Raw genomic sequence first — 15,161 nt, 5'->3', positions numbered from 1 at the left:
CAAACCCCAAAAAATTAGCCAGGTGTGGTGGCGGGCACCTGTAATCTCAGCTACTTGGGAGGCTAACGTAGGAGAATTGCTTGGAACTGGGAGGCAGAGGTTGTGGTGAGCTGAGGTTGTGCCACTGCCCTCCAGTCTGGGCAATAAGAGTAAAACTCCATCTGAAAAAAAAAAAAATACAATACAACACAACACAACACAACACCACAACACAACACAAGAGACAGGGTCTTGCTATGCTTCCCAGGCTGGTCTCAAACTCTTGGGCCCAAGCAATCCACCTGCCTCAGCCTCCCAAAGTGCTGGGATTACAGGCGTGAGCCCCCGCACCCAGCCTCCACTGGAGATTTTCATGCAGGGAAAAGACCCGCGTTGACCTTTGTTTTAAGCATAATCATAATCACAGCAATTCTACCTTTCAGTATTGAGCATTTTCTTTGTGCGGGCGTCAGCTAAGACACTTTATCATGGGTTATCTCACTGAATCCCACATTACGGACGAGGCTAGGAGAGTTCAGCAAGCCCAGTGACAGCAGTGGAGCTGGACGAACCACCGCATTGGAAGAGTTCAGTAAAGGTTAGTCATTGTTATGTTTGCTAATATCTGTTTTTCAGTGTCCCCTGGCATGCCAGCTGTTGGGTGGTACCTTTAGGTTTGAAACTGCCTGGGTTGGTGCCAGCGAGCTGAACTATTAAAGCCATTCCGTCAGAGTAGGTGCAGATAGAGTGTGCTACCAGCTTCAGCCCCTGCTCTCCCAGGTTGCTGTGGTTATAACCCGGGCACCTGGTTCTCTCTCGGTCACTGGCACCTCTCCAGCTCAGGCCTGGGGGACCCTGCTCCCCCCTGGCGTTGCTCCACAGCTGCCTCTCTGAGGTTGCCTCCTGCATCCCTCTCTGGTTTCAGTTTTGCTACCGCTGAGCAGGAGGCAGACCCCCCAGGTGGCAGGGAGCAGGTGGACTGGAGCGACCAAGACCAGGTAGTTATGGAAAGTCTCCAGGAGAGGCAAGGTGAAGGCTGAAAGGGCCCCAGCCGGGGACCGGAGGGAGAGAGCGTCACTTTCAGAAATATGCTGGAGTTAGAATTGATAGCCTGTGACAACCTCACACCATGACAAGGGAGAGCAAGAAATGAAAAATGAACGTGACTTGTAGCTCAAATGACCTGATGGCTCTGCATGGTGAGCCTTACCCATTCCCACAACTTTCAATACCGTCTGTAGGTTGACAATCCCCAGCTCCCTGGGCTCCAGCCTTGAACACTGAGCTTCCCCTTGTTGTCTTCACTTGATGTATCTCAGGCATTTCAAGCTCAGCACTTCCCAAATGGAGCTCAAATTGGAGCTCCAAAATGATTCGCCTCCCCAACCCCTGAACCTGCTTCTCCATCTCAACAAATAGTAGCAACCGCCTGCCTTCAAGCTAGAAAACTTGAGTGTCACTGGGCGCAGTAGCTCCCACCTGTAATCCCAGAACTTTGGGAGGCTGAGGCGGGTGGATCACCTGAGGTCAAGAGTTTGAGACCAGCCTTACCAACCTGGAGAAACCCCATCTTTACTAAAAATACAAGATTAGCCGGGCATGGTGGTGCATGCCTGTAATCCTAGCTACTTGGGAGGCTAAGGCAGGAGAATCGCTTGAATCTAGGAGGCGGAGGTTGCTGTAAGCTGAGATCGTGCCATTGCACTCCAGCCTGGGCAACAAGAGTGAAACTACATCAAAAAAAAAAACCAAAAAACCAAAACTTGAGTGTCATCCTCAATGCCTCCCTCTTCCTCAGCCCTCACAGCCCCTTGTCAGCAAATGCCATCCGTTCTCCATTGGAAAGACATCACAAAGGTGGCCACCTCTCTCCATCTGTACCGCCACGACTGCAGGTCAAGTCACTGCTGTCTCACTTGGATGGCCGTGATCCACATTCCAGCTCCAAATTTCAGCCCCAGGGCTCTTTTAGGGACACACATTTGATTGTTAATCCTCATATCCAATGACTTCCAGCCACACTTAGTGTAACCACCGCTTTCCTGTGGCTTCCAAGGTTCTGTGCCAGATCCCAGCTTCATGTAATGTCCCCTCTCCTCATCACTCACGTCCCTCTAACCTCACTGGCTTCCTTTTGGTCCCCGCACACCCCACGTCTTTCCTTCCTCTGGGCCTCATCCAGGGTTCATCATCGTCCCCACTGTCGGGAGTGTTCATCTTCCAGCCAAGGGGCGGTAAATAGCTTTTGAGTAAGGAAGGAATCGCGTTTGCCATAAACATGTTTCATAAGGAAGAGTTTTTCTGCTGCATTAATTCATGCAGGGAGGTCAAGTGGGATGGGTGCTGAGAAGTAGCCCCAGATGTGACGCTTAGTGCACTATGTGTGGGCCTTGAGAGCGTTGTTTCCAGAGTGGCTCGGCTTGATTGTATATTTTGTGGGGCTTAGGAATTACCGGGAGAAGTTTGGGAGATGAAGGGAGACTACCAGGAAGCCGGTGTGGAAGGTAAGAGGAGAGGTAATCCAGAGGGTGCAGGTCACTTAACAAACAGCACAGAGCCACCAGATCCTGTGGAGTCAGGTGTGCAGCCAGGTGGAGGGGGAGAGCCCTGAGCTGGGGAGAGAGGACTTGAGTTTCAGGTTCCAGGTTCAAGTCCTGCTCAAGCACTTACAGGCTGGGCTTCATTGGCGTCCTCTGAGCCTGCGACCTCATCTGCAGGGGGATGGGTTGGCAGCTCTTCTCCTCCCTTCCCTGCCATAGTTATAAAATATACTGGCTCCTTATAGGAAATTAATCAAATGCCTTCCTGCCCTTTCTCCATCCATCCCTGGGGAGCTGGCCCCTGCTCAGTACCACCCAGAATAGGATGATATTTTTGTTTTGGTTTGTTTGTTTGTTTTGAGATGGAGTCTCGCTCAGTTGCCCAAGCTGGAGTGCAACGGCGCCATCTCGGCTCACTGCAACCTCTGCCTCCTGGGTTGAAGTGATTCTCCGGCCTCAGCCTCCTGAGTAGCTGGGACTACAAGTGCCTGCCCTACGACTAGCTAACTTTGTATTTTTAGTAGAAACAGGGTTTTACTATGTTGGCCAGGCTGGTCTGGAACTCCTAACCTCAGGTGATCTGCCTGCCTCATCATCGCAAAGTGCTGGAATTACGGCATGAGCCACTGCACTCGGTCTGTTTGTTTTTTGAAATGGGGTCTTACTCTGTCGCCCAGGCTGGAGTGCAGTGGTGCAATCATGGCTCACTATAGTCTGACCTTCCGTGATCAAGTGATCCTCCCCATTCAGCCTCCCAAAGTGCTGGGATTACAGGCCTGAGCCACAGTGCCCGGCCGGGATGTTGTTTTTCTTCACCGTTACCCCTGGTCGCTCACTTCTGGCATCTTTCCTCCTTTGTTTTGGGAATGATGGCATGGGGCCCAGCGAGTAGGGTTGGGAGCCAAACCTTTCTCCTCTATTTATTCAGATCGTAGCTATGGATGCAGAAAAAAGCAAACAGAAGTTTGACAAGATATATGAGCTCAGTATTCCACAACATTTAAAGCTTGTGTGCACTTATGTAGGAGGCATAAAACATAACATCACGGGCCAGGTGCATTGGCTTATGCCTGTAATCCCAGCACTTTGGGAGGCTGAGCTGGGTGGATCACCTGAGGCTGGGAGTTCGAGACCAGCCTTATCAACATGGAGAAACCCCGTCTTCTACTAAAAATACAAAATTAGCTGGGCACGGTGGCACATGCCTATAATCCCAGCTACTCAGGAGGCTGAGGCAGGAGAATTGCTTGAACCCGGGGGGCGGAGATTGCGGTGAGTCGAGATTGCACCACTGCATTCCAGCCTGGGCAACAAGGGTGAAACTCTGTCTCAAAAAACAAACAAACAAACAAACAAAACAACACATTATGTTAAAATGAATAGTAGCCACAACCGCCGCCCCCCCCCCCACAAAATAGTGCATTCTAAAGCAAAAGTTCTTAGTGGGGATGTTCAGAAGCCTGGTTGGTTTGATTGACACTAGCTCTGTGTGTCTCCTCTTGGAAGCTCCGTCATGTCCCTGTCATTGCCGTCTCCCAGGGGAGAGTTCAGAAGGAGCCATGTTTCCTTTTAGGCCACCTCTTTATTCATCTAGCACATGGGTTAGGACTGTGACCGAAAGAGGGCTCCGTGCACGTCTCCCATGTTGTTGGAGGAGGTAGTGTTGGTAACGGGTGAGGAGCAGAGTCATATGGTCCCAGCAAAGCTGCTTCCATCAGATTAGTCCTGCCCCTTGGCCTGGCCGACTGGACTTCGCTTCATCATCTCCAGAATGAGATTAAAAATTGTTTCTCCCTCATGGGAAGGCTCCAGAATTTGGTGAGCTTATGCCTGTTTAGGAAAGTATCTGGCACAGGGTCACTGCCCTTGTCCCATCACATCTTCCCAGATGAAATTAGGTAATCAATTGGCACACCCGGAGTGTCCGTTGCACGTGCGGGCTGTGCCCTATGGGAAAGGGGCGTCAGATGTGACTCTGCCCTCAAGGTATCAGCATCTAGCAGGAGAAAGAAAACCAACACTGTGGAAATAAGTAGAAAGCTAACAAGTCCATCGGGACCCACGCTTCCCCATGACAAGGACATCCTGAAGGCCGAGCAACTGCCAGGTGAGTCATGCTGTCAGCCAGCCCTGCCTAATCTCCCAGCAGCCGGAGCAGAGAAAGCAGAATCTGGCATTCATTGTGCAGTTGTTTCTAATTTCCTTCTGCTTTCGAGATCCTCTTCTAAGGGAGAACAGTGCCCTGAATGATGGGGCGCAGACTTCCTTGGCTGGGCACGCACCCTGCTGTGGCAGAGGCCAGGCACTTGCAAGGCCAGTGGCATTTGATTCCAGCCTCTGAGGAGCTCCTACGACAGTGGGGTTTGGTGGCTGGTTTGAGTCCCAGTGCATAGAACAAATCCCCCCGTCTCACTTATGAGTATTGTCTTTAAAGGTCCCCTATCTGCCAGATAGGAATAGTCTTTTGTGTTATCACCAGGGTTCTCATGAGGCTGGGTGGTGGAGGGGGCCATAGAACCCCAGAACTCTCTGTAGGACCCACATCTGGAGCCAAGAGGCCACTCTGTGCCACCACACCCCAGCAGGAGGGGGATGGTGTTGGCCTCTTGAGAGTGCTGCCTGGCAGGTCCCACTCACAGACCACGCCTGAGAGGACCCTCAGCAGAGGACCCCAGGCTGACATTTCTACAGCTCGTGCCTCATAAGGCTGGCCAGGGGCAGGAGGCCCAGGGCTGAGTCCAAGGAATAGGGTGGGGTTTCCTCATTCCTTGCTGTCTTCATACTTGGCCTTCTATTTGTAGATTGCAGTGATTTATCAGCCTTTCTGGGTTCCCCTTTCATCACCAGAAGCAGAGTGAACCCAGGGTGAGAAACCCACATGCATGAAGGGCTGAGAGAGGTTAAGGGGCATTTGATGATGACCTTCAGGTCTATGGGGTTGTATTGAGGAAGATGCTCTGGGCGTGACAGCTGGGAGGGTGGGTGAGGGGCTGCACAGCCCCAGGAGGCCCCAGCAGGGTCAGCTGTCTTCAAGATCTGCAAGGCCCGAGCCAGGTTTCCCGGGCTTAGGTCACCCAGGTGCATCCTCACCCATATGCCATCCTCACTACTATTTGATTAATATTTTCCCAGGTGTTTTGTTTTGTTTTGTTTTTAGATGGAGTCTCACTCTGTCTCACCCAGTCTGGAGTGCAGTGACACCACCTCTGCTTGCTGCAGCCTCTGCCTCCCAGGTCAAGTGATTCTCCTGTCTCGGCCTCCCAAGTAGCTGGGACTACAGGTGTGTGTCACCACGCCTGATTAATTCTGTATTTTTAGTAGAGACGTGGTTTCATCATGTTGGCCAGGCTGTTCTCAAACTCCTGATGTCAGGTGATCCACCTGTCTCAACCTCCCAATGTGCTGGAATTACAGGTGTGAGCCACTGCACCTGGCCAAATATTTTTCTTTAAATAGATTCATTTATTTATTTTTGAAATAGGGTCTCACTCTGTCTCCCAGGCTGGAGTGCAGTGGCACAATCACAGCTCACCACAGCCTTGAATTCCTGGTCTCAGGTGATCCTATCTCAGCCTCCTACGTAGCTGGGACTATAGGCACACACCACCATGCCTGGCTAATTTCTGTACTTTTCATAGAGATGAGGTTTTTCCATGTTGCCCAAGCTGGTCTTGAACTCCTGGGCTCAAGCAATCTGCCCATTTCAGCCTCCCACAAAGTGCAGGGATTACAGGTTTGAGCTACCGCACCCGGCTCTAAAGAGATTTATTTTGAAAGCCATAATCATTTAATTAAAAAGAAACCTTTATGTCACTGGTGTAAATGAAACCCAGCATTTTGCTGACAGACATTGAAATAAGTACAGACAGAACTGTTAAAAGCAGGCATTCTGTCCCTTGGGTATAATATCGAGCACCACCCAGTACTCTATATAAGATCCTGGTCTATAAATCTTTCCATATGATGAAGGCTCCATGCATGCCTGATGGAGATGTTGAGGGTGAGCTTGGTGTTGTCAAGGAGTAGGGTGATTTGCACTGACTTGTGACCCCACCAAAGATGCTAGGGAGACCCCCCTGCTGCCTGACCAAGGGCTTGCTGGCTTATATCAGCATCTCTAACAGGGAAGGATGACAGTGGCTCCTTCAGAGGGCGAGGTGAGGGAGAACTGAACTCCTGGATGATTGATCTATTTATGCATTTAATTATTTTTGAGGCTGGGCTCAGTGGCTGATGCCTGTAATCCCAACAGTTTGGGAGGCCGAGGTGGGTGAATCACTTGAAGTCAAGAGTTCGAGACCAGCCTGGCCAACATGGTGAAACCCCGTCTCTACTGAAAATACAAAAATTAGCTGGGTGTGGTGGTGTGCGCCTGTAATCCCAGCTACTCAGGAGGCTGAGGCAGGAGAATTGCTTGAACTCTGGAGGTGGAGGTTGCAGTGAGCCGAGATGGCACCATTGTCCTCCAGACTGGGTAGCAGAGTGAGACTCCATCTCAAACAAAAATAAAATAGAATAAAATATAAAATAAAGTATTTATTTTTGAGACAGGTTCTGATTCTTGTCACCTAGGCTGGAGGGCAGTGGCTCCATCACAGGTTACTGTAGCTTCGATCTTCTGGACTCAAGTGATCCTCCTGCCTCAGCCTCCTGAGTAGCGTGACCACAGTTGCACACAGTACTACGCCAGGCTAATGTTTAAAATTTCTGTAGAGGCCAGATGTAGCCGCTCACACCTGCAATCCCAGCAATTTGGGAGGCCGAGGTGGATGGATCACTTGAGGTCAGGAGTCTGAGATCAGCCTGGCCAACGTGATGAAACCTTGTCTCTACTAAAAATAGAAAAATTAGCTGGGTGTGGTGGCACACACTTGTAATCCCGGCTACTCAGGAGGCTGAGGCAGGAGAATTGCTTGAACTTGGGAGGCAGAAGAGGTTGCAGTGAGCTGAGATCACACCACTGCACTCCAGCCTGGGCAACAGAGTGAAACTCTGTCTCAAAAAAAAAAAAAAAAAAAAAAAAATTATAGAGACAGCTTATCTCTATGTTGCCCAGGCTGGTCTTGAACTCCTGAGCTCAAAAGAGTCACCTGCCTTGGCCTCCCAAAGTGCTGGGATTATAGGCATGAGCCACTGTACCCGGCCACCCTAGAGTTTTATAAAATGTTTAGAGATAGTGTCTGGTACTTAGTAAGCACTTGGGAGACTTTGGCTGAGGGCCCTCGACCGTTCTGGGTCTGCCTTTGTGGAGACGGGGCTGGGATGGACACTGCTGGGCTCCCTCTGGCTCTCTGCAGGTCTCCGTTGCTCCCTGACTTCTCCTTTGGGTCAGGTATGACCAGGTAGCATAAGCCTCGCTTTCCTCATGGTTATAGGGTTAAACTAAGATGTGATTATGACATGCATCATCGTGAAATATCCCCACCGCAATCTGTGGCCATTGCTGTCCACCAGAGGCTCAGAAATGGGCTCCCAGGAATGGACCCTGGTGTGCACTGATGGGGGCTTGTGGGATCTGCATTTGCCACTGCCTCTGGCCAGCCACAGGTTGTTTCTGGAATGGGGCTCGTGGGAGGGAGGGAGGAAGGAGCTGTGGGAAGCAATCCCAGGTTCCTTGGTGGGACTGGAAACTCTGCCTCAGGCCCTGGAATTTGGACTTCCTGTTTGGCCTGGCACTTCTTCTCCCACATTTTCGGCTCTGACACATCGTCTCCCTCCCTCTCTCAGCATTGTTTCCTCATCGTAAAATGAGGGGGTTGCACTAGATCATACCTAAGGCCCCTGTGAGCTGGAGAAAGCCCCGATTCTACCTCCCGGCCACCCCCTTACTTTTCCCTTGGGCCTCTTGACGGGCAGTGAGTGGAGAGGTGGAAAGGAGGAGAGAAATCGCAGTAGCTGTGCATCAGGCCACACGCAGGACGGCTCCGCGGCAAGGAGCTATCCTGTCCAAAATGTGAATAGGGCCAAGGTGGAGAAGCCCTGTTTTAGGGAAGGAAAGACAGAAGAAAGGAGAGGCTTAAAAGACAAATGCGGTTGGGCACGGTGGCTCACGCCTGCAATCCTAGCATTTTGGGAGGCCGAGGTGGGTGGACCACCTGACGTCAGGAGTTTGAGACCAGCCTAACATGGCAAAACCTCGTCTCTACTAAAAATACAAAAATTAGTCAGACATGATGGCGCATGCCGGTTGTCCCAGGTATTCTGGAGGCTGAGGCAGGAGAATCACTTGAGTCAGGGGAGACAGAGGTTGCAGTGAGCCGAGATTGCGCCACTGCACTCCAGCCTTGGCGTCAGAGTGGGACTCTGTCTCAAAACAAAACAAAACAAACAAAAAAACAAAAGAACACCAAAACACACACACACACAAATCCCAAATAAACCAAAAAGAAAGACAAACGTGCAAATGCCCTACAAATAATCGATGGTCACACAAATGACAATGAAAAGGAACATTTAGAGAGAAACAAAATGCGCAGGAAAAGGGTCGATGAAGGAGATTGGGAAAAGTTGCCAGGATGGGGAAGGATGGGTTTGCAAAGTGATCACAGCTGGGCTGGTTCAGTTTAAGCTGCTGACCTTGGAGTACAAAGCAGCACTCACTTTACAGATGAGCAAACTGGGGAAATTGGGAGGGACGGGTGTCCTCCCCTCTCTTCCTGGTTCACTTTGGAAGATGCCGCCTCTCTTAGGGACCCCTCCTGTGGGATTTCAGCAATGCAGCCAGGTCCAGTGGTACCTGTTGATGCCACACGATAGCCTCAGGATGGCAGGCTGCGTAGTCCAAAGGCCCAGGAAGTCATTATCATATGAGCATGAGCATGTGAGCATTAGCACTAAGCATTAGCATGATCAGTTTCTCTATGAGACCTTTGCTCCTCCCTGGAATCACAGCAAATCAGTTGGCTCCACTCCAGAGGAAGATACCACATAAAGCAAGACTAAATAAATGAGTAGAGAACAGAGAATGTCTCCCTGGCCTTAGGGATGGGCACACATTTCTAAAACAGAATGCAAACAGCACTAACCAGAGAAAAAAAATCGATGAATTGGACTTTATCAAAATTAAATCCTCTCTTCATCCAACGGCACCATTAAATAAATGAGAAGGCAGGCCTCAGACTTGGTGAAGATATACATCTGCAATACATGTATCTGATAAGGTGTTGGTTTCCAGAATATTTGAAGTACTGTAGATCAATAAGAAAAATAAAAATGACCCAATAAAAAAATGAGAAAAAGAGGCCGGGTGCAGTGGCTCATGTGTGTAATCCCAGCACTTTGGAAGGCCCAGGTGGGTGGATCACCTGAGTCAGGAGTTCGAGACCAGCCTGACAAACATGGTGAAACCCTGTTTCTACCAAAAATACAAAAACTAGCCAGGTTTGCTGGCAGGTGCCTGTAATCCCAACTACTCAGGAGGCTGAGGCAGGAGAATCACTTGAACTCGGGAGGCAGAGCAGTGAGCTGAGATTGCGCCCTTGCACTCCAGCCTGGGTGACAGAACGAGACTCTGTCTCAGAAAAAAATAAAAAAGAGATAAAGACTTGACCAGGCACTAACGAAAGAGGCTATCCAGATGGCCAAATACACTGTGAAAATGTGCTCGACATCATTATTCATCAGAAAATGCAAATTCCCCGGGAGATTAGTTGAACCTGGTGGCACAGACTGTAATCCTAGTTACTTGGGAGGACAAGGTGGGAGGACCACTTAAGCCTAGGACTTTGAGGCTGCAGTGAGCTGTGATCATGCCACTGCACTCTGGTCTCGGTGACTGAGTGCAAAATAAATAAATAAATAAAAAAGACAGTACACGCACACACAACACTCCCACAAAAACATACTACTACACACCCACCATAATGTCTACAATGAAAAGACTGACAATACCAAGTGTGGTTGAGAATATGGAATTTGGAACCACTAGAACTGTTGTGCATTGCGGTGGGGAGTGTGGAAGGGGTACAGCCACTGGGAACATTGTTTGGCAGATTCTATTAAAGCTATAGATATGCCTACTCTACAGCCCAGTAATTATACTCCTAGGTATATAAACCTAAGGGATTTGGGCCAGGTGTGGTGGTTCATGCCTGTAATCCCAGCTCTGTGAGAGGCCGAGGCAGGTGGGTAACCTGAGGTCAGGTGTTCGAGATCAGCCTGACCAATATGGCAAAACCCTGTCTCTACTCAAATACAAAAAATATTAGCTGGGTGTGGTTGCAAGTGCCTGTAATTTCAGCTACTTGGGAGGTGGAGGCAGGAGAATCACTTGAACCCGGGAGGCAGACGTTGCCGTGAGCCGAGATTGAGCCATTGCACTCCAGCCTGGGCGACAGAGCAAGACCCTGTCTCAAAACAAACAAAACAAAGCAAAAAAACCCTAAGGGATTTGAGTGCCTATGCTGACAATAATGTATGTACAAGAATTTTCAGAGGAGTTTCTCCGAACCTGAAACACCTCAAATTCCCATCGACAGAACATTGGAGAAATAAACTGCTGGGCTATTCATATAAGAGTACTGTGCAGGCCAGGCACAGTGGCTCATGCCTGTAATCCCAGCCCTTTGGGAGGCTGAAGCAGGCGGATCACGAGGTCAGGAGATCGAGACCATCCTAGCCAACATGGTGAAACCCCGTCTCCACTAAAAATACAAAAATTAGCCTGATGTGGTGGCGCACACCTGTAGTCCCAGCTACTTGGGAGGCTGAGTTAGGAGAATCACTTGAACCTGGGAGGTGGAGATTGCAGTGAGCCGAGATCATGCCACTGTACTCCAGCCTGGTGGAAAAGCAAGACTCCATCTAAAAAAACAAACAAAAAAAAAGTACTAGGCGATGGTGAAAAGATTACAGGCTCTGATTCCATTAATATAAAGTTCGACCGGGCGTGGTGGCTCACGCCTGTAATCCTAGCACTTTGGGAGGCCGAGGTGGGTGGATCACCTGAGGTCAGGAGTTCAAGACCAGCCTGGCCATCATGGTGAAACCCTATCTAAAAAAAAAAAAAAAAGCAAAAGTTAAGTTAAAAAAGAGGCAAAGCTGATCTATGATGAGTCAAATCATGGTTCTGTGTGGTGGGGATATGGATTGGGAGGGTGCATGAGGGAACGTTTGCAGTGCTGGAAATATTCCCTATGTGGCCTGGGGTGGTGGCTATAGAAATGCCTATATGTGTAAATGATTATCAAGCTGTCCATTTAAAATGACTGCACCTTATGTACTCTGATAAATGTATATTGCACTTCTATTTTTAAAACATGAAGAGAAATGCAGATTCTCATGTCCAAGAGACGTAATAACAATAGTAATTTATAAAGCACCCAATGTACACCCAGTTGCTTTATAGAGATTAATTTGCCCTAATCCATCTAAACCACTTGTCAAACAAATGATATTATTTTCTTGTTACAGAGGAGGAAACTGAGGCTTGGAGAGGAAAGTAGCTTGTCTGAGCATCACAGCTGGTAAGCGCAGGGGTCAGGACTTGAACACCGTATTGTGCGCTGGTGCCACTTGGCTTGGGATCTGGAGCGTGGATCTTGGTGCAGCATCAAAGCTCTCTGTGATGCCTGCTACTCCCCCAGGGCATCAGCTGTTGTCCACACCATTCTTTAAAGAGAACTTCATTGTGTGAGCCCCAAGTTCCCCTACCTTCTTCCAAACAAAAACATGGACTGGGAAACCCGGCCCCTTTATGAACCCTTTCCATGACTTTGTTCCAGTCAGGAAAAGAGCCCGCAGCTTCCTCCCCACCCCGTTCGTCCTAACTGTTCTGTGTTGTGAATTCTCTGAGAATGAGAGGGGATGGGCTAGAGCTGTCAATAGTGTGAGCCAGGCGTGAGCTCCAGCTCTGATCCTTTTCAACAGTGAAGCTCTTGGGTCATTGTTTAACTTCTCAAAGCCTTTGTTTCCTGGTCTGTGAAAAGTGACAGCGGTACTTCCCTTCTAGTCTCACAGTGAGAGTTAAGTGCGGTCATACATAAGAAGTGCCCAGCTCAGCGTCAGGTTCATAGCAAGTGTGTAATAAAGGGTAGCGGAGAACCGTCAAAGCTGGCTGGGTGCAGCCAGCCTGTAATCCCAGCACTTTGTGAGGCCGAGGCAGGAGGATTGCTTGAGTCCAGGAGTTCAAGACCAGCCTGAGCAACATAGTAAGACCCCATCTCTTAAAAAGATAAATAAATAAATAAATAGAGCTTTCACTTTCTTGGTGCCTGTTTCCTTCTAAGCCTCTTAAAGATGTTTCGCACTGGGCCGGGAGCAGTGGTTCACTCCTATAATCCCAGCACTTTGGGAGGCTGAGGAGGGTGGATCATAAGGTCAAGAGATCGAGACCATCCTGGTCAACATGGTGAAACCCCGTCTCTACTAAAAATACAAAAATTAGCTGGGCATGATGGTGCGCGCCTGTAGTCCCAGCTACTCGGGAGGCTGAGGCAGGAGAATTGCTTGAACCCAGGAGGCGGAGGTTGCGGTGAGCCGAGATCACGCCATTGCACTCCAGCCTGGGTAACAAGAGTGAAACTCCGTCTCAAAAAAAAAAAAACAAAAAAGACGCTTAGCACCTTTCCCCTCTAAATAATTCAACACACATTTGGAAAAAAGAAGTTGATGTGAGTGGTTTCTTCCCAACGTGTAACATATAGTGAATAAATAGGTCAGAATTTCAGCACTTCAGCAAGGAAAGGGGGGCATTTTGAACTAGGGTGGTCAAATGGAGGGTATGATTTTGGGTGAGTCTTCAAAAATGGATAGGATGAAGAGAGAGGACCAGGAAGGTCATTCTCAGTTAGGGGGAGGGTGGGAGGTAGTTCCTGGGAGCCAAGCTGAAGTTTGGGAAGGGTGAGCAGGTGATTTTGGTTGGTGCTTGAGACTTGTGTAGGGACTAGTGGAGGATAAAGCAGGAAAGGAGGCCTGGTTTCAGGTGAGGTCCCATTAAGAAAGCAGGATTTTTTTTTGAGACAGAGTCTTGCTCTGTTGCCCAGGCTGGAGTGCAGTGGTGGGATCGTGGATCACGGTGCAACCTTTGCCTCCCGGGTTCAAGTGATTCTCCTGCCTCAGTCAGCCCCCTGGGTAGTTGGGATTACAGGCGTGTGCCACCACGCCCGGCTAATTTTTGTATTTTTATTTAATTTTTTTAGTAGAGGCAGGGTTTCACCATGTTGGCCAGGTGAGTTCACCATGTTGAACTCCTGACCTTAGGTGATCTGCCTGCCTTGGCCTCCCACAGTGCTGGGACTGCAGGCGTGAGCCTTTGTGCTCTGCCCGAAAGCTAGGTTTGTTTCTGTTGGAAAAGGAGCTGCTGAGCTTTCTTGAGCACAGGAGGTATAAGATGAGCCAGAGGCATGCAGGCCCACACGGGAGGTGAGAGGGGCCAGGCCAGGAGGCCCATGAGAGGACAACCTGAGTGTTCACAGAAGTCAGATGGGGATGAGTTGGGTGTCACTCAGGGAGGAGCCCTGGGCTGGGACAGAAGGTGTGGGTAGGCTCTGGGAGCCGGCGAGGGAAGGTGAAGGGCTAGAAGTCTCGAAGCCAATTCATGCTCAGGTTCATGAAGGAGAAAGAGGAAAGGGAAGAGAGAAGTTCAGCTTGGCCGTGATAATAAAAGGATTTCTTAATGGCTGAGGCTAGAGGCGGCAGGTGCTTTCGTGGTTCCTACCTCCCTCTGTTATTTGAATGTTCCCGGGAACACACGTCCTCTGCTGGTCTCAGGTTTGTATGGGGGGGCACCAAAAGGACAGACACAGGCTTTCTGCAAGCTTCCTTTCCACCCCTGCCCCATAGAAACCACACAGAGGGAGGCATGGCAAGACCAAAAGACACCCAACAGCAGTACCGTTCAAATCGATCCCTTCCACAGGCCAGCATTAGTTTAGATGCTGGAGCCGGGAGTGAGGGACCTTCTTTCAGTTTGTGCAAAGTTAACGAACTGTCTTCTGATTTTACAGTGAGATGCAAACAGTGTTTTGCATAAAAATCTCTTTGTTGTTTCACAGGGCTGTAGCAGTGGCCAGGAAGAAAACCACCCCCTCTTAAGGTTGTTTTTGTGACCGTTCTTTGGAGCATTGTTCTAAAAATGGGAAATGACATCTTGCTGTGCCAAGAGAAACAAGCACCTGCAGTTGAAGGAATACCTTCCACGAGGCGGCTTGCGGAGCATGCGCGGTGATAGCTCCGGCCGTGCCGGGCCGAGGGCTGGGCAGAAGCTCTGCTTAGTGCATTTCTTTACTTGCAAGGGGACAGAGGGTGGGCTTAGGTTTGGGACTAGAGGGGCTTTGGCAACTACGGGGCTCAGGTGATTGTCCTTCACTCATTCATCCAATAAACTTTTATCAAGCATCTATTCTTGTGTCAGCCTCTGGTTTTCTCTGTTCCCTTCCCGGGCGTTGTGAAAATCCTGGGAGAGGTGATCACAGGCAGCAGCTTGCTGTCACTATTTTTTTTTTTTTTTTTTTTTTTTCAGTTTTCAGAGTCAGCGCATGGCTGCTGCCTCCACATGACTGAGAACCTGCGCGTTTTCTCTCCTTCCTCTCTTTACTTTCTCCTTTCTTACATCCCTTGCTCCCCCTTCCCTTTCTCTTTCCTCTTTATTTATCTTAAAAAGGAGAAATTTTTTTGTTTGTTTTTTGAGACAGTGTCTCACTC

General features: G+C 49.4%; 1 protein-coding gene across 3 annotated transcripts in view; it reads left to right on the top strand.

Moving 5' to 3' along the window:
- Positions 1-14,859, top strand: part of AHNAK (AHNAK nucleoprotein) — a 102,092-nt gene extending 87,233 nt beyond the window's left edge. For 2 of the 3 annotated variants that reach the window (XR_013523460.1, XM_009008325.6), the window contains 2 exons: positions 11,931-11,983; positions 14,513-14,859. Coding sequence is in view for 2 of the 3 variants with exons in the window: in XM_009008325.6 (XP_009006573.1) it covers positions 11,931-11,962 (32 nt within the window). In the remaining variant the exon portion in view is untranslated. The remainder of the gene's footprint in view (positions 1-11,930; positions 11,984-14,512) is intronic. The other variant, XM_009008326.5, reaches the window with a different exon arrangement.
- The last annotated feature ends 302 nt before the right edge of the window (positions 14,860-15,161 follow it).

This window comes from Callithrix jacchus, chromosome 10 (genome assembly GCF_049354715.1).
Source record: "Callithrix jacchus isolate 240 chromosome 10, calJac240_pri, whole genome shotgun sequence".
In the NCBI taxonomy this organism is placed as follows: Eukaryota; Metazoa; Chordata; class Mammalia; order Primates; family Cebidae; genus Callithrix; species Callithrix jacchus.
The sequence above is the reverse complement of the archived record's forward strand: the minus strand, read 5'-3'. Positions and strand labels throughout refer to the sequence as shown.